Below are 19843 nucleotides of genomic sequence, written 5' to 3'. Positions count from 1 at the left end.
AGAAGCTGTCCTATCAATAGGAGTCAACATTTCTAAAAAAATCCATTAAGCACCTTGTTGAATCAATGCCAAGTCGAATTAAGGCAGTTCTGAAGGTGAAAGGGGGTCAAACACAGTATTAGTATGGTGTTCCTAATAATCCTTTAGGTGAGTGTATATATATTATCTCTTTATCACAGCCCCTTTTAGTAGTTGGGATATATAAGTCAGCAAGTGAACATGTTTTATAAGCAGGAAAAGTGGGCAAGTGTACATGATTTGAGCAAGTTTGACAAGGGCCAATTGTGATGCCTAAACAACTGGGTCAGAGCATCTCTAAAACTGCAGCTCTTGTGGGGTGTTGTCGTCTCACATTGGCTGCATCTTGCCCAAAAATCTGCACTTGAACACACCGCACAGACTAGGGATGCTCATATTGACCGTATTACCGTTAACGATAGTAAGAATTTTGACCGATAAATACTATCAGTTAAACGGTTAACAGTTTTTTTTGTGCTTTTTAACGCTTTTGTTTGTTTGGTTTGCTGCTTGGTTAAAGAAAAATATGCTGTATTTGTTATCTCACGGAACGTGTTGCCCAAACGTGCCGACACAGACATATTTCGCAAAATGAATTAATGGGAAAGAAGAAGCCTACTGTATGGGACCATATCAACAGAAAAAGTTACTTGCACAATATGATACTCGGTATTAAGAGCAGTAGTACAAGCTCTTGACTGGTGGAAAGCTAATGAAAGGCGCTTCCCGAGGCTGACCACTCTATTGAGGTGTTATCTATCTGTATACCCCGGGCATCAAGCAGTGCCATCTGAAGCATTGTTTAAGGAATTTCGTAGTGTGGTTTTGGTCAAGTTTACTAAAGTAAATGTTGTCACCATAGAAGTAGTGTCCGTGACGTCACCTATAGGATTCCGATAAGCCGATCTGAAGCGTAAAGTAGAGACGAGCTGGCTGTTGCCATCTTGGCAACGTGCCATCGCAAGTCACGCCCGGAAAACAGAAAATGGGCAAAGAGACGGGACCTGGGTGGAGCTTAGGTGATGCAATGACAATAGACGGCGGATAAATGGCCATCCACCTGCCACTCAAAGTAACCATGCCCTTAATTATGCATAACTTAGGGCTTTATATAATGTAAACGAATGAGTTATAACAACAACAAAAAAATCACCCCTCTCACATTTGTCATGAAGGGCAAAGTTAGCCGTATAGACCAAAACCACAATTTGTACCAGGCTGTAAACATGATTTTTCTGCTTCAAAGTTGGGAATTTTAACATGGGGCTCAATAAGATTCTGCTCCCTTCTGGAGCCCTAGTGAGCAGTCGAGGAATTGCAGTTTAAATTACTTCTATATTGGCTTCAAGAGAGACCGTAGGAGGGTGCCGCTTGGTTGTCACGTATGTTCTTCTCGCTGCTGTTTCTTGATGGTTTATAGAACAATTATTGCAAGTCGCCCTCTGTCATTTTTAAACAACAGCACAATGGCGAGCATGTCGAGTATAAACACTCCAACAGTAATCAGAGGTGTGCGTGCAGCGGAAGCTCGCACTGCGGAGACAGACGAGCGTATAAAAAAAGCTTTCTGCCGGGGGTCTAACGTCAACAGGCTGTGCTCCAGACTAACCCTCGTAATGTAGACATGTTACTTTTTACAAAATAAAAACCAGTCAAGGTGTGGATTGAGGTAGGCCTGTTATTTTTATAAAACTATTCCGGTTGTTCAAAGCTTCAAACCAATTCAGTGTAGGCTATTTTCGTTTTGTCATTTTAATTTGGTATTTATTTAAGTGAAAATATTTAGTGTAGGCCTATATATTTTGTGCTTTTTATTTATATGATTTTATTCTGTTTTTCTTTGTCAGAAATGCCGCAGGTGCGTGAACATTTGATAATGTGAATCCATGTTCGATTGTTGAGCTGTAAAAATAAATAAAATAAACCTGTGAAAAAAGCATTTTTTAAATGACTGTAAAGCGGCGTATCCCCCCTCCCCCTCCCCCCTGACTCGAGGTTGCCAGATTAGCTGCAGGCTCCAGCAGGAACGTTTGTAGCTGCAGCTGTGGTAACTAGAGCAGATCTGGCAACCCGGATGCCGAAGCACTACTGACTTCGTGATTGGTCGATAGGTTGAGGGTGGGGCTTCAAGCCAAAACACAACATGTCAACATCAACATCAGTTGAGGGCTGCAACAACAACTTTTAAATGACAATATCCTGGCTGTCAACTATCACGTGCGTTCTGCGCCTGCGTATAAGGAAAAAGCGGTCTACAACATCAGATATAAATAGTGTGACCATATTTGTCATAAAAAGGAAAACTGAAACTAGGACTGCAGCTATTCAAACCGTTAAACAAAGCAGTGCTTGCTTCCCATTTTGAATATCAATCTTGTTGATCACTTTTTTCATTCCAGGCAGCTCATATCATTCAGGAAATATTTGCAATTATTGGAATGTTGTGTGCTGACTCATTTAGAACACACTGCAAAAACTAGCCCGACAGACGCTCACTGGCAGCCGACTGTCGGCTTGGTGCCTCAAGAGCAGATTGACATTACAACCATAACCTCAACGTCTCAGTTACAGTGATATTTCCAAGAAACCCCCCAAGGAACGGCACCTTTCCAAAGAGCAATCAATATTTACACTTCTCACGGAAGAATTTATTCATTTCTTCAGGACGGCAGAAGAAGCAACAAACGACTCCCTTTGAATAAATCAATAACTAGCGTCTGGACCACTGACACAATGAGAATAAACCTAATCCCGCTCAAACCTATTTAACCTGTACGCCACCTGTGCACCAGCAGGGGAATTACAATCAGTCCCTCGTAGAGGTCGTTTTTAAGGTTACAGGTTGTAATGATTATGTGGGGGTCTGTAGCTAGAGGGGCGGTAGCAGCCGAATGGCTCGGTGGAGTACCTGTGCACTGATTACCCTGACGGCAGCTGTGGTGGGCTGCAGGCGGTTGGCGTTGGATGTACGAGTCTAACAGCTGTGCCCGCTGTGGGTGGGCAGAAGTCCTGGCGATGAAGAGAACCAGGCTGTAATTATCACAACACAGGGGCTCAGGGATAAAGAAAGAGAGAGAGGGGGGAACAAAGAGAGACAGACAAGCAGAGTAGCCAAAGAACTATACATCCTGAGTATGCATCACAACTATTTGGAGTCAAGCCCCTTGCTGTGATCAGGGACAGACCATGTATGAATTATTCAGGGAAAAATTCCTGACTAAGTATTAAAGGGTCACGAAAATACTAAATTACATGTTAAAAGACATGCACTAGTTGCACATACATGAAAACAACAAAAGCAGTCATTATGTTTATTATTAAGGGAAAAGTTTTTATTAATTTTTTTTATTAAGTTGAACCAACTTCACAAAAAGTAAGAGTTAATGCATTAATTCAGAGTGGTGATTGGCTGCCATGACTGAAGAGTATGCGTCTACATCAGTTTATCCATATTATTAATGGGAATAAACTCTTTCAATCAAATCACTCCACTGTATTACACATGAGATCGCATTACAGTGGAGAGTTTCGTCACTGACCGTTCACCTCTGCCTGTTAAGCTTTGCGTTCTGACACGTGTCATACAGTAGGGAAGAAAAAGTGTTTTTTGTATTTTCAGTGCAATGCGGTCAGAGCTGGAGTTTGACTACTGATTCATAGAAAATATGACAATATTTATTAAGTAACAACACGTGTAGCGCGCTTGAGACCGGTTGTTAGTATGGAACGTCACAATATGTTTAACAACACTGACAACACGGATTATCCATAATCCAGCACTGTGTATGCACACATAGGTATTTCATCATGTCTTCCTCTAATGAAATATATACACTATGTGCAAATAGTTATAATGCTAATTTGTTTATTCTAAGAATAATATGTCTAATAAATGTATTTGTTCATGATAGTTGTTAGTAGTTATATTTATATATTTATTTATTTTTTGCACCTGACATTTAAATATTTATTTGTCTGTATAATTAGTGTGTTGTATGTATTGTCACTTTTCCACAGCTTTAGATTATTTGAGTCTTTTTCAAATTCGAACAAGCAGTGCTAAAATGGGGGTTTCATGACACTTTAAGGAGTCAATCATGCTACATCTGATCCTTCATGTGCTGCTTTTCAAACCGACAGGCCGGTAACAACAGTTTGATGAACCTGCAGCTATCTTGCTTTCTAAAATTAGTTGTGTTCACATTTAAACCAATTTGAATGTGTTTTTTCAAATCTGATCTTTAGTCCACATAATGCCAAGATATTTCCTTCAACTAAGGCCTTGTTCGGACTGGATTGTTTTTGTTGTTGTTTTTTAAAAACAAAAAAATTATTTAATTAGTCTGACATAAACCATTATGGCAGGTGGGATTTATTTAGGATTTTGCTGATGTATTAATCTGGATGTTTTTTCTTCATTTGTTATACGTTAGGTGTTGAAGCAAGAACCGCAACACTTGCCTGTCAACATACTAGTTTAACCAAATTGGACATTTTGAATTCTCAGTTACTTGTTCAAATCGGTGTTTGGGACAACACAAGGGTGAGGAAATGACAAGGCCAGTTTTGTGCAAAGCTGCAACACATTTTCAAAAAAAAGATTTTTTTAAATCTGCTAGATCTAGCCCTCGAGGGTTCATTCCCAGAGATATGGAAATCTTATTGTGGCTCCGTGTGTAAATTCGTCAATTGTACACATTTTCATTAGCCTAAAAATCTGTATCCCCGTTTATCCCGCCCCTCAGATTGAGCCCTGTCAATGGTGAGTTTCCAGACCAAACATCTTGATGTGGGTCTGGCTTGTCAGGCTACATTTTCATTGTTTAAAAACCAAATGTGGGTCACTTTGCATACAGCTAATACTTTTTTATTTTAAAGAGGAATATCTGAGAAACAAAAAATTTGAAACTAGAAATGTATCATGTTTTTCTATCAGCTCAATTGCATAGAACGTACCTGCCTGGATGCCAAAAATATTACTTTTTACCAGATCTAATTTAAAAAAATCTAATTTAACACAGGCCTTCATTATTCCGACTTTGATCAACACACACACACACACACACACACACACACACACACAATAATGCTTAAAAAACTTTAGTTATGTATTTCCATTGAAAGCACTATTTTCTTCTAGAGACATTGAGTATATGGCAATAAGGGCAGTAGAAGGAGTTAAAAGATTCACATTGGTGCATTTGCGTGTTTTTAAGACAGTATGTGGCCTTCAAAACAGCTGCAGGGACAAAGGAATATTAAAAAATCTCTTATGAATACGTTTTATAAAGATGTTAATGTCTACACACTAAATTCAATCTGTTACCACTGGTTGTATAGCTCTCATAACACTCGTGATGTTAGGTTTTGCGGTGCCAAATGGTCAGCAAGGGCAACTGTACTGAAATGCAGATGGTTGGTTGACTGAAAACCATCTCCCATCTATCCCGTTGTTATTTAAGCATTCCAAGCAGAGTGTTTGTGACGACATCATCTATTTATGGCTCCAAAGTGAGGCAGTCAGAAGTTAAAAGGTATCCATTAACGGCCAGCTGCGCGCACAGAACATCAGCTCCCATTCTACGTCTGTGAATCAGTAATTCTATGCTATTCATAGACCGGACATGGCTGATTGGGTTAGCAGCACTTTGAGACTGATCAAATGTGTACCGCTATGGCTTCTATCGATTACATCACCATTCATTTAAACATAAAAAAATCCATAATTAACCTAAATACAGGGCTTTCAAGTGAATGAGTTAGTTTGTACAGTCTTGTAGCATTAGCCATCAGTGAATATGCCACATAACATGTTATTAATATGTTATAAATGGATAATATCCTATTAAAAAGTGGGGCATGCTGCAATACAAAACACTAATTTCGTTTTTAATAGTGAAAGGTGTAGGTAGACGACGTCAAGACTTCCTACTCTGCCAAAAAGGTCAGATTTCCTAACACTTCTAAGTAGCTAAAAGGATGTTAAATGTAATCTTAACACAATATTCTACATCATTCCCTTTTCAAATGGTCAAGATGTGTGGTTATACATCGTAAAGGCTTTATTAAGCCACCATAAATTAAATCTAAACGTTCATGTAGCAGCTTTACCTTGACATCAAAACGATACACTGAGATTTTGTCCCCAGTATGAATGCATGATAAAAACTCTCAGGAGGAAAGTGAACAGAAAGAGCTGTGGAGCGCAGCGGACGATATCTACAGGGCTTTCGTTCTCTCAAGGCTGTCAATCACAACTTGATGAATGCCCGTGGGATGTGGCCAGCCATTTCCCATCATGCCTTGCAGTCATTCATATGAGTGGCCAACTGATAACAGAATGAAGTAGGGAATGAAGATGCCGGTCTATTTTGGTCTTTGCCCAAGTTCTATTTTAATAAACGCTGTCGATATGCGCACTTTGGGGGAAAAAAAGAGAGCTCCTCCACTGAATTAAATATAAAAACAGGCATTACAAAAATGGATGACAAACTAAATTAACTTCATCATGTATTTTTCTCAGGAATATAAGCCTTTTCGTTGTGAGAATCATTATGGAGGAGACATTATTTTGAGCAAGAACTCACAGAACTCTAATTGTTAATTAAGTACATATTTAATTTAAGCTATATGTGTGGGAAGAAACAACACTATAATGAATGGTCATTATCCCTGTAAAATACAGTATCCATGTGTTCGGGTTGTATTAGTACACTGTAAAAAATTATAATTCAGGTTTCCAATTGAAAATTTTCAAGTGACTAATCACATCTAAATTTTTCAGTTGGCCGAATTGAATTTCTGTGAATTAAATTGCATCAATTGACAGAATTTCAATTCGGCCAACTGAAAAATTTAGATGTGATCAGTCACTAGAAAATGTTCAATTGGAGCAATTTTTATTTTATTTTTTACAGTGTAATGTCCTCAGGTCAAATATATTTTTCATAATTGTCCAGTTGAGGCAAGCTGCGATATATATACACTACCATGCAAAAGTTTGGGGTCAGTATGAAATGTATAGTTTTATTCAGCAATGACATTAAATTATCAAAAGTGAGAGTAGATATAGCTTCTCCTAGGCAATGTTGGTCATTGGGTTATTTTTTGACTAAAAGAGCTCACCAAGCCAAGATGAAGCATAGATACTTCTGTCAGTATAATAATAATCATTTTATTGCCAGGAAAATCGTAAGTCTGATGACATAGAAAAGCAATAGCACCCACCCACCACCACCATTACGCAGCACGATTTGAGGTATCAATCAATTCATTACAAAATTTTACATAGATGTGTATGAACTCAACACAAACAACATTTAAACAACGATGTTATGGTTTTCTTTCAACCTCATTGGATTTTTTTTTCTCTCTCTCACTCTCTTAGCATGAAGTGTTCATGTGGCCTACGGGTCGAGTGAAGTAGGGCACAAACAATAACTGACGATCACATCGAATCATGTGCTGCGATGGAGGAAACCAGCTGACTGCATGAGCCCAGAGAAAGGAAAGAGAAAGAGTCAAGCGCAAGGAGGGAAAGGGAATGAGATAAATGGAGATAAGAACTTATTCATGTGTTTCTTGCCTTTCACTTAATCATCTGACTTTCCACAAGCCCATCAAACATCCCTGTATCCTAATGGTACGTTCCATGACAATCCCGGCGCATGACTGGACCGCAAGAGATTGAATGATGATAAATGAAGAGGACGTGTATGATTTATGATGGGAGACTCTGTAAATTGACATGTTGTGTCTCTCTAATGACTCAGTTGCTAATGAATGCAATTCGACCATTACACCACAACAACACCATTCTGCTACAGAACACCCTTTTTTTTAACCATTTAATCAATTCTCGATGGATAAAGCAGAATCCTGCTCGGATTTCTCTCATTGAATATTCAGTTACACTATGGATAACTACCTTCCAATGAAAACGTCAGACTTCTCTCTAGTGACGGATGCAGGAATTTTTCCATTATTTAGGCCCCTGAATGTGTTAATCTGCCTCTGCTTTGGAGTGCAACACCCACATCTTAAAATCCAGTGGTTCTTTTAAAGGGACTATATGTAGAATTCAAAAACCCTGTTATTAGTGACACCGGAGGCAGTTAAGTGAACTGCAGCCAGCAATGTATTGCTTGTGCTCACACTCATGCACATGTAATGTACAAGACACTGAACTTGATCAAAAACTTTATATATAGGAAGACGGTGCACTCCGATTACTTATGAATGGGAGAAAGTGCAACACCAATATGAATAAGCCCCGCCTTCTAAAGGAAAGAGCCAATCGTTGATTAGTAAAGTCATCGCATAACTGCAGCTGCAGTTAGAAGCTATGGTTGCTATAGAAACAGGCAGTGTTCTGAGATGCGTTAAGGGTTGAGCATGTGCAATCGCTTTGTCCAGGCTGAAAAATCTGCAATTTTTTGGGTACGCGTTTAGAAATAAAATTTATGGGACAGATGTTGTCAGATTTCATTGATGATTTCAAATTTGAAATTAAATTTCTCAACTGTTTTGTGAACAGTTTTGGAGAAACTGATGTTTCCCCATTCAAAGAGATAGTAGCTGCACTTGCAGTCCCGAAAGGCATTTCAAAGATGGCCACCGAGTGAATTGACTCGTCTTAAAGGGACTTTTAATGCCTCGATATATAATCACAGCAAAGTTCCTTTTCTTGCTTTGCTTAGAACAAGTAAAAAGAATTTGGAAATACCTTTGCAGCAAAACTGTTAATGAACATCCCGACGCCGTCCACTCTGATAAGAACGACGCTAAGATGAATATGTAAATATGTGCTGTGTGTTTTCCTCTCAATAACCAAATTAAACAACAAAAATGACAGCTGTGAGAAAACAGCAGTTAAAGGGACAGTTCACCCAAAAATGAAAATGTGATGTTTATCTGCTTACCCTCAGGGCATCCAAGATGTAGGTAATGTTTGTTTCTTCAGTAAAACACAAATGAAGATTTTTAACTCCAACTGTTGCTTGTATAATGCATGTCAATGGGGTGTATTTCTATGAGCCACTATGCGAGTAAAAAACATATAGACATATGAATCCATATTAAACCCTGTGGCGACCCACAAATGTCTTAAGACATGAAATGATCGGTTTCTGTGAGAAACTGAACAGTATTTATATAATTTTTTACCTTAAATACAACACTATACAAAAGTCGTGACAGCGCTCCATTACTTCTTGCAAGTACGTTGATTTCACAAAAAGTTGTTTTTGTTGAGTTCATATTTTCAATGTAGCTAGCTACCTTTTGATAGTAACTTGTAGTGTAGCGAACTACTTTTTCAAAAGGGGAGATTGTATATAATTTAACTACTTTAACTTACAAGCAGCTTATTGCTTGTAAAGCTACAGTTTCAGAGTAGCTTCCCCAACACTAGAAATGGTTCATTCCAAGGTAATAAAAACATAACGCTTCATTATGTAAGGCTTTTATACACCACTGAAAACATAGTTCTTATGCATATTGCATATATGTCAATAGAGCCTCATAAATACTAAACACTGCAGCTTTAAAAACAATATTTGGGGAAACCCAAAATATTTCTTTAATTGAATTACTGTAAGAGAATTACAGTACTTTTTTTGCTGATTAATTCAGTAAGAACAATTTCATCCAACCAATTTCAACAAATTAGAATTCAACCCATCACCTAATATTTCAGCACAAGGAAAATATCAAAATGTAGCATAAACATTATGCATTCAGGCCAATACAGTCACTTGCAAAGAGTGAAATACTTCAAGGAAAAGCACTGACAGTTACAGAGGATGGTGCAGCATTATTAGAGTAGCTGGAGGGTAATCTAGAGAATTTGAACAAATGAACGAACAATTCAACAAATTGTTATTTTTTTAGTGTGTTTTACTGGACACTGAAGGGTATCAATGGGTGTTCCGAGTGTGTACTCATGGTCCTTTCTTTCTCTACTCCTCTTAAACTTGCTGACCCAGACTCAAAGGTGGCATTGATGTGTGCCTGATGAGTAAGCAGAACTCAACCGCACAGACAGAGGACAGGAGTCTACCAGACAAAATGAAAAAGCAACAAAGGACATGAAAACAGGTGAAACTAGACAGATGTTCACCCCAAGCAGCAAAATCACCCTACAGCGATCATAATTTAGTTAATTCAAGACTTTCTCTGACCCTTAGAATGAAATGGACTGTGCCTAATAGACTACCATGTAATGGTTCATCTTGTGTTTAGGAATAGCATCCATCTTCCTTTTTATTACCTCACGTAACTGGTATAATAATCTTCATCATCATCATCATCTGTCTGTCTGTCGGTCTATTTGTGTATTATTATTATTATTATTAGTAGTAGTAGTAGTAGTATTTTAAATATGGGCAGTTTTATGTTAATTATAAAATAATAACCAATATATTTTACACATTTTTTAATATCTCAGTCTGTAATAGTTTTTTTTGTGCTATTGTTCATTATTCATATACATTATTACATATATAATAATAAGATCAACATATTTTAACGATTTTCACATTCTTCAACTTACATGTTGTTCTTATAAATTATTATTCATATAAATTATTATTATTAACCATATTAGATCATGAAATTATAGTTATTGGGGGAAGAGGGGTGCTAAAAATAACTTCAGATTTTTGCCGGACTGGATATTTAAGCATTGAAGAATGTTAAAGTCCATTTACATAGTGCAATGAACATATTTTAAATGAGTAACGTAAATAAAGGAACATTTTATTCCTAATAATGATTTGAGCCCAGATTCCACTGTTATTGTTTAAATACACTTTAGCTTTTACACACTAAAGCACAGCTGTTATGTCCTCCGGTTACTTAGAGGGAGCCAATCAATGGTATTTATGCTTTTTTACATATATAAAATAAACTATAAATGGCTTGAACTTTAGTGTTGTTGTTAAGATTGAAATGATTAAGACGACAGTAAAAAGCGACACCGCATTAAAACCTGTCCTGCCCTCTACATAACAGTTAAAGGCTTGTTGAGAGAGCTTTTGCTGCAAAGAAGGATGTAAGAAATTACTGTGTGTGATATATTCAAACTCTGACCCCCAGGGCATCTTGGGGGAATGGGGTTGCCATTAAGATCCCGTTTTTTAATGTTAAGGTGTATGTGGAAGAGAGAGAGAGCTATCAGCTTTATATCAAATAGCCAATAGTGGCTGAAACCAGGCCACTTCCTCTCCGCATCACTCCACCTTTCGTCTACTTCCTCCCCCTTTCCTGTCTCTCCTCCTCTTCTTCTACAGCCGAGTTCACCCTGCAGCAAAAATTCAGCCTATTTCATCTCCCTGCTCATCAGAGCCCAGATTTAATGCACGGCCTCAACCATGAGCCCAAACCTCAGACGTTGTCAAGCGCTAAAGGAGGTCAAAGAGTTGTTTCAGAAACGTTCTACATGTCAGAACGCCGGGGATCAGATTCAGACAACCTGTTTACATTACCTTCAAAACAATGCAGTGTAGAGGAAGCAAAGTCTCGGTTTGTTTTTGTTTATATAGCAAAGGCGGCAGTGGCTCAGTGGTTCATGTAGGTTGGCCACAAACCGGAAGGTTGGTGATTCAATCCCGGTTCCAATCCCGGACCAATTGTTGAGGCGTCCATGAGCAAGACACCTAAACCCCAGCTGCTCCCGATGAGCTGGATGGCGCCTTATATGGCTGACATCGCCGCTGGTATAAGAATGAATGAATGAATGAATGAATGGGTGAATGAGGGACAATATGTAAAACATTTACCATTTACAAGTCGCAAAATCTAACATCTAACATAAAAGATTTTGTTTATATAGTGTGTGTGTGTGTGTGTGTGTGTGGTCTCTTAAACTTGCTGACCTAGACTCATAGGTGGCTCAAATAAGTGTGTGTGTATATATATATATAACATGTGATTTATCACGATTAATTGGCTTGACAGCACTAAAAACTAATTATTTTGTATACATTGCTTCAATAATAAATCACTACAAATATAATTTGTGCAGCTTTTGCTACTTATGCCACATTGTTGCTTGGCTATTATAACTATATGCATATTTTTTTATTATATGTATATAATAATAATAATAATTATAATAATAATAATAATAATAATAATAATAACATGATATGTAAATAATAATAATAATATATTTATAACAATTATTTCACATTAAAATATTATATTTATCAAACATTTATCAAATATATTATTATCATTTTTATTATCAATATTATCATCATCATCATCACTGATAATCATAATGATAATCATTTCAAGTCAATCTGACTCCGTCCTTTCGAGACATAGAAGTGGCTGTAAAGAAGCTTGCAAACAAACAGTCTGGAAACTGGCCTATGTCCAATTGGGTGAGTAGTTTGAGATTAGTCTGTCCGTTTTTCCAATGTGACACATTCAGGCTAATTTGCAGACTGTCTGTGAACATGATAGGCGGGCAAAAAGTGAACATCCAGTCATAATGCAGCAGGGGCACTGCCTCCTCTCTGTGAATTTTCAACCGTATAACAATGCCACCCCCCCCCACCCCACATTCATTACACACTTTAACTCTACAAGGACAAAATGAGTTTAAAGGAGGCATACAACAAATTAACCAAAAAAATCAGCTTTGAGCACAGCTATAAACAACCTGATATTTAGCTTATCCAATAAGTAAAAGCCTACATTCATCATGCAATTAGTGTAAACCGTGTAAATTGGCCATTACAAACGCCACCAAACAATCACTGTGAATAAAATCTATTTCAATGCCGTTTAAAAAACATTAGCAGACACTGTTCATGGTTTCTCAATTACAGCAGCTCATAATAACATGGCTTTCCTGCTGGTACACATCTTCAGATTTATTCCGCCAAAGAGCCTCATAAAGCATTAGCGTGGAGTTGATGTGGCAAGGGCTAATAAAGCGCTGCCACGCTAATTAATGGAGTCATTTGCACATGTGTAAGATCGGGATCAAGAGAGGTAACATTTCATTTATTCACATGATCAGTAAACAGTGCGTCTGAGTACCGTCATGACACAAAGACAATCAATACATTGTTATCGACCCGGTCTACACCGCCACCCTTTTTGTAAATTGATCATGTAGCACTTGATAGTAAAACACCAAGAGATGAGTCACATGCTAATATCTGTAATTCAGTAATTAAGTAATCATTATTTTTATGAACGGTCGCTTTTGTGTTCTTGTTCTATCATTATTTACTCACCGTCACATTGTTCCAAACCTGCATGACTTTTTTTCTTCTGTTGAACACAGATGATGTTTTGAAGAATGTCCGGGATGCCATTTTCCATAATCAAAGCATAGTAAACGAATGCAACACACCAATTTGAATGTCTTAACTTTTATCTGTTCCTCACATAAAACTCTATCATACGGTTTCAGAACGGCTCATGGACACTGAATGCCTTCATTGTGGAAAAGAGCAACGTGAACATTCCTCACATCTCCTTTTACGTTAAAACATGTAAATACAGTTTTTTTATTCTTGTTTATATGTCTGTGGTGTTTTTAATATGCTTTAAAACAAACCATGTGCAAATTCATAAGTCAACACCATTGCTGAGTTTTTTCTCCTTAAAACGTCAGTGAAAACCAAAAACCAATCGCCAGCTTTTCTCACAGCACAAACTACCTTGTAACCAATCACTTGAGTCTTAAGAGAAGCCAAGATATCTCAGTATATTTTTTGGTGGTGGATGTGAAAAATCAGGTACAATTAGCAATATAGCGGGTGAATTATGTATATGATGTTATGATGAACTAGATGCCTTAGTTCTCTGACGTTCTAAGCATTTCTAAGGATGCTGATATTTAGTAGGCAGCTGTCTGACTCCGAGATGGCGAACAGGAACATGGTTTGTGCAACATTAGCAACACATTATTAGCTGTTTGATAACGTAGTCAAGCAAAAGGCTAATCATATTAATTGCCGTTATGTGTCCGACGTTGTAAAGAGTGATACATAAAATGCTACAATTATGATGCATTGATTTGTATACGAGCCTGTTTAATTCAATCTTCCACTTCCTCTGAATCAGTTTCTGGTTCAAACATGTATGGCTGTATTTCCACTTGCCATTGTGCAGTGTTTGCTGCAGAAACTTGAGTAAAGTCTCCGAGCTGGTGTGGGTGAGTAAAGGTGGGGCTAATTTGCATATTCACATATCCGTATATACTAATTGAAGCAAGGGTGTAGCGTAACATTCAAGCTATTTTAAAGGGGTGGTAAATTGAGAAATCAACTTTCCCATGACCCAAAACGTAAGCCCGTCGGCAGGCTGGTGAATCTTAAATAGTAAATAAAAAAAACATTTAAAAAAATGTAAAAATGCTGTCGATGGCAGCCGATGCTGTCATGCTTGTTATGGTGATTACCTACCACTCAAACATTGAACTGAAGTATCATATAGATTCTGTAAAACGGTAACCAATAGACTACTATGATGACGCTGGCTTGTAAACGTAAGCGTCGCAATTATTTGGCGTTTGAAAAAAATAAAACCCATGAAATTATATTCATATGACATGCTGAAACATATGCCACGGACTGTACATGGGATTAAGACATTTCACACGCGACGCAAGCACTTTTTCATTTCCTCTTATTGCTTTCCTCCAACAAAACCTTTTCTTTCTTATTTGTCTGTGCTGCTTTGGACATGACTACGAACAAAGTTGGGCTTACACCTCCGAATTTAAGGAAGTGTGGGTGTTGGTGGAAGTGACGTATATACTGTAAAGCAGTCAAATTTTGTAGTTCTTTTTTTTCTCGGGTTACTACCCGAAACCCGAAGTTTAAAAGTACGATTAAAAACGATACAGACCCCATCAAGCTATGGCAGACGTGTCATTCAGCCTATTGTAAGTCGATGTATCATCACAAGAGTCTTGAAAATATATTATGAAGGTTGAAAAGTTACCTGGTGCTGATTTAAGGCATGAATGCAGTTTTTCACATGCAGGAAAAAAAATATTTACTGTAAATATGTCATTTTAGTGATCAAAGATGAGTTATAAGGGATAAAATGATTGACTTAAGGGGAATTTTAACAAAAGAAAAATAAAGTCAAAGCTTTGGAACAACAACAGACTTTTCATTGTAGGATGAACAATCCCTTAAACATTTATTATAAAATTCCCTAAATACCATAGAAACTCTACATAAAGAGACAGAAGTTTTTGTACACCGCCATTCAAAAGTTTGGGGTCAGTGATAATTTCTTTTGAAAGAAAAAATGAAAGAAAAAATCTCTTATTAAGCAAGGATACATTATACTGATCAGAAATAACAGTAAAGATATTGAATGATTTCTGAAGAATCATGTAACACTGAAGACAAAATATATTTTAAAATGAAATATTTCACAATACTACTAGTTTTTACTGTATTTTTGATCAAATAAATGCAGCCTTGGACTTCTTGCAAAAGACTTCTTGCAAAAACTTTAAAAGACTTTTCTGACCCCAAACTTTTTGTTCATACTCTACAACACAGACCCAATCGCCGTCAGTACAGTAAGCAAAGCTAAAACCTCCACTATAGGAATAAGTATCACTGAGGGAAAGTGAAAGCTACCACATAACAGAACCTATTTTTCTCCCCCACATGGACCACAGAAACTTCTAGAAGGAGAGCAGTAAGGACTTGTGACTAGAATTACTGACACACTTTTCCTTTGAGCGTCAAGCTAATCTGGGTTTAGGCGTGATTATGTAAGCCGTCGCCTTTTCCCATGTCTCTGGGCAATAGTAGCGCAGCTGAAAACCGCGCTTGGTGATTTTTAGTCCTCTTTGTTTGGAAGGATGCAGATTTTAGTATCACCAGTTTCAGCTGCTGCAATCACACATGACCAGCTGTGACATGCCCATGTTTTTCAGTCTCTCAGCCGGGGGGAAAAAAGACACTCAGTATATGAACAAGCTAACTGTATCTTATGAGTGTGAAATCAACATTTATCAATTAATTCCATGACACCGCTGGTACTTCGATATCCTTATTTGAATATGGTGCCTCGCTTAAGACATTTATGAGTGTTGATTTTGTTTAGCTGTGTCTTCTTGGTAGGAACAAGCTGATATGTGGACCAGACTTTCTGCCGACAGTCGAAAGTCTTGTGAGTCAATATGAGATAGCATAGCGTAGGTGTAGTGGTCATACCTGTGGCAGTGCGGAGCTGAGCTGTCGCTGCAGTGAGTCCCGGTCGTAGATGACGTCCTGTAGGTGCTGCTGGGCGAGGGCCAGGCTTTCTTGCGTCTCTCTCAGGGTGTCCAACAGACGGTCTCTCTCGTCCAGCATATTCACCATCAACTGCTCAAAGTGGGAGTCAGGGTCGGACGCACCACTCTGGGAGCCACGCTGGCTCAGCGCAGTGTCCTCGCTGATCGTGGGCATCACTTCGCACATCATCTTTACCTGCTGAAAGAGGACGGATGCTTAGAATATGCATGGAGATATCCGTAAAGGTGCTTTGAGTCAATGTGTATTGTGAAAAGTGCCATATAAATTAATTTGACGACTTTGACATGACTCAGTTCTACAAATTGTCCATTTTAAAACCAGCTTTAATAATAATGAAGGTAAACAATAATATTAACAATAAATGATAAAAAATATCACGGTTTTAATGTTAATAAATACATAATAAAATAAAACAATAAATAATAATGTTTATTGCACATTTTAAAGTATTACATTTATTGCACTGTGGTACAGTATTTTCTATCTTGTCTAGTAAGTCAGGGTTTGGCTAATAGAAATCTAATAGAAATCCTTAAAAGAATAAGTAGAAAAAAAAATATGAACAAAAACAAATGAAAATGCACTCATCAAAATTATGTAAATAACAAAAATAGATCATTTAGGTTTATGTTAACACACATTATATATATATATATATATATATATATATATATATATATATATATATATATATATATATATATATATATATATATATATATGCCAGCTTACTTCATTGACCGGGGCATCTCGGGCCCTGTTAATATTAATTATGTACAAAATAAATAATAAGAAAAACTAATACTTTTATTCAGCAAGGGTGCATTAAAATATCTTTATTGCATTTCCATATCGATTAATTTAAAAAAAATCCTGGTTAGTGGTTTCCACAAAAATATGAATCATCACAACTGTTTTCAACACTGTTAATTATAATAAACGTCTTTGGAGCGAATCTTCATATTAGAATGATTTCTGAAGGATCATGTGACTGAAGACTGAAGTGATGATGCTGAAAATACAGCTTTGCCATCACAGTGATAAATACAATTTTGAAATATTTCTCAAAATAAATACTGTTTTACTCTATTTTTTAATCAGATAAATGCAGCCTTGGTAAGCATAAGAGACTCATATATACCTTGCGTGTAAAATAAATATCCACAGATAAACATTTCTGTCAAGCCCTTTTTGTCTATCTGTAAAAGCGTTTAACTGCTCGGAGCCTCTGCGGGTAGACGGCATGTAGACTGTATGTACATAGTGGTGATGTGTGTCTACTCCTGTTAGACTCAAAGCTGTCAGGATTGTGATGGCTGGTAGCTGTAGGGGAGAGAAGCATTAAAAACATGCGGGGCCACAGAGCTCCACGCCTGGGCTGTGATGATACAACACAGGCAGAGCGGGTAGAGGAATCTCCTGGCAAGGACGAGATGTGTTTGTCTGTTTACAACAGAGTGAGTGGAGAAAGAACAGATGAACAGAGAAAGACAAAGTCTTGGCAAGTGTATCGGTGCGTTTTAGATTCACCCGAGACACAAACATATGCCAGCTTACTTCATTGACCGGGGCATCTCGGGCCCTGTTAATATTAATTATGTACAAAATGAATCTGTCCGTATACTGCTGTAGAGAGTATTAAAGTTAAAGCGGAGATGTCATGGGAGGTTGAGCTCCCTGCACTCTGGAATTCATGCTATAGGCCAGAACGCATCATTTCCTCTATTGCTTATGTAACACAGGGTGCTTTTCAGCTGTGTGTTGTACCGTCTCCTGCAGCATCGTGACCTGGTACAGACTACAACCACCACCTGTGCCATTTATCTCAGGTGGCTTATATATTACACCGTTACTGATGATGGCAAGCATATAACCACATTTTCAGGATCAGTAGGAATATATATTGATGAAAAGATGTGGGTGCCATTTACAGAAGTGATTTTCTCAAGGAAAATAAATAAAACTAAAATATTTTTAAAATGTATTTAATTTTTTTTAAAGATTATTTTAGTATTATTTATTCACTATCACAGTATATTCATAATTTATTTAGTTTTAATAGTTCAGTACTTCAACCTACATTTATTTAACAATGTAACATAATTAATCCTGTCAAACAATCGTATTCAAAATACAATTTTACATAATATTTGTAATATTTGTATTTACATAATATTTGTGTGTATAATTATTAGGGATGCAACAATACAGTTAGTCCACGGTTCAATACATACCTCGGTTTTTAGGTTTGGTTCAGTTTTTTTTTTTTGTGCTATTCTATTCTTAGGTGACAGGAACAGAAAATTTAAGGAGAATTTTTTTTATTGCAACACTTTATTTTACTTAAAAGACTTGAAAACCCTTACTTAAACTTAAAACTTTACTTAAAAAACCCTTGTACACATTCCCAGTGTATTGTATAATATAAAATAAATATAAAGATTTTCGTACCGAAATATAAAGTTTGTACCGAACGGTTCAATATTATATTGAGTATTGTGACATCCCTAATAATTATTATGTATATATACTTACCTAAAGGATTATTAGGAACACCATACTAATACTGTGTTTGAACCCCTTTCACCTTCAGAACTGCCTTAATTCTACTTGGCATTGATTCAACAAGGTGCTGAAAGCATTCTTTAGAAATGTTGGCCCATATTGATAGGATAGCATCTTGCAGTGGATGGAGATTTGTGGGATGGACATCCAGGGCACAAAGCTCCCGTTCCACCACATCCCAAAGATGCTCTATTGGTTTGAGATCTGGTGACTGTGGGGGCCATTTTAGTACAGTGAACACATTGTCATGTTCAAGAAACCAATTTGAAATGATTTGAGCTTTGTGACATGGTGCATTATCCTACTGGAAGTAGACATCAGAGGATGGGTACATGGTGCTCATAAAGGGATGGACATGGTCAGAAACAATGCTCAGGTAGGCCATGACATTTAAACGATGCCCAATGGACACTAAGGGGCCTAAAGTGTGCCATAAAACATACCCCACACCATTACACCACCACCACCAGCAGCCTGCACAGTCGTAAAAAGGCATGATGAATCCATGTTCTCATTCTGTTTATGTCAAATTCTGACTCTGAAATTCTCAATTCGATTCTGAAAGTCTCAACCGAAATCGAGACATCAGACCAGGAAACATTTTTCCAATATATACATGTATGTGTGTCTATTCAAATATACATAATGATACACAGTACATACACGTACGCTAGTAAACAGCTAAACACAAACTTTTATTTTAGATGCGGCAACGTTTGATCGCTTGTACAAGTCACATTTTATTATTACCTTCAGAAATAATGTAATTCATGCTCGAATGGACAGCTAGGAAGGCTGCATGAACACAGACTTTAGTTTTTGCATGTGTAAGTACTCTTGCTTGCTTGATGGTAACTGCATTATATGAGTCGCTTTGAAAATAAGTAACAACACGTTTCAGATTATTTTCAAAATGTGACTACTGGTGAATACAAGTAATATAATATGCCATTCTTGTGTATAATATAATA

At 37.2% G+C, this 19843-nt stretch overlaps 1 protein-coding gene across 11 annotated transcripts in view; it reads right to left on the bottom strand.

Moving 5' to 3' along the window:
* ppfia2 (PTPRF interacting protein alpha 2) overlaps positions 1-19843 on the bottom strand; it is a 225527-nt gene that overhangs the window by 196271 nt on the left and 9413 nt on the right. For all 11 annotated transcript variants that reach the window (XR_010899561.1, XR_010899562.1, XM_067427562.1 and 8 more), the window contains exon 2: positions 16227-16484. Coding sequence is in view for 9 of the 11 variants with exons in the window: in XM_067427562.1 (XP_067283663.1) it covers positions 16227-16475 (249 nt within the window). In the remaining 2 variants the exon portion in view is untranslated. The remainder of the gene's footprint in view (positions 1-16226; positions 16485-19843) is intronic.

This window comes from Pseudorasbora parva, chromosome 20, assembly GCF_024679245.1.
Source record: "Pseudorasbora parva isolate DD20220531a chromosome 20, ASM2467924v1, whole genome shotgun sequence".
Taxonomy (NCBI): Eukaryota; Metazoa; Chordata; class Actinopteri; order Cypriniformes; family Gobionidae; genus Pseudorasbora; species Pseudorasbora parva.
This window is presented reverse-complemented; position numbering and strand designations above follow the sequence as displayed.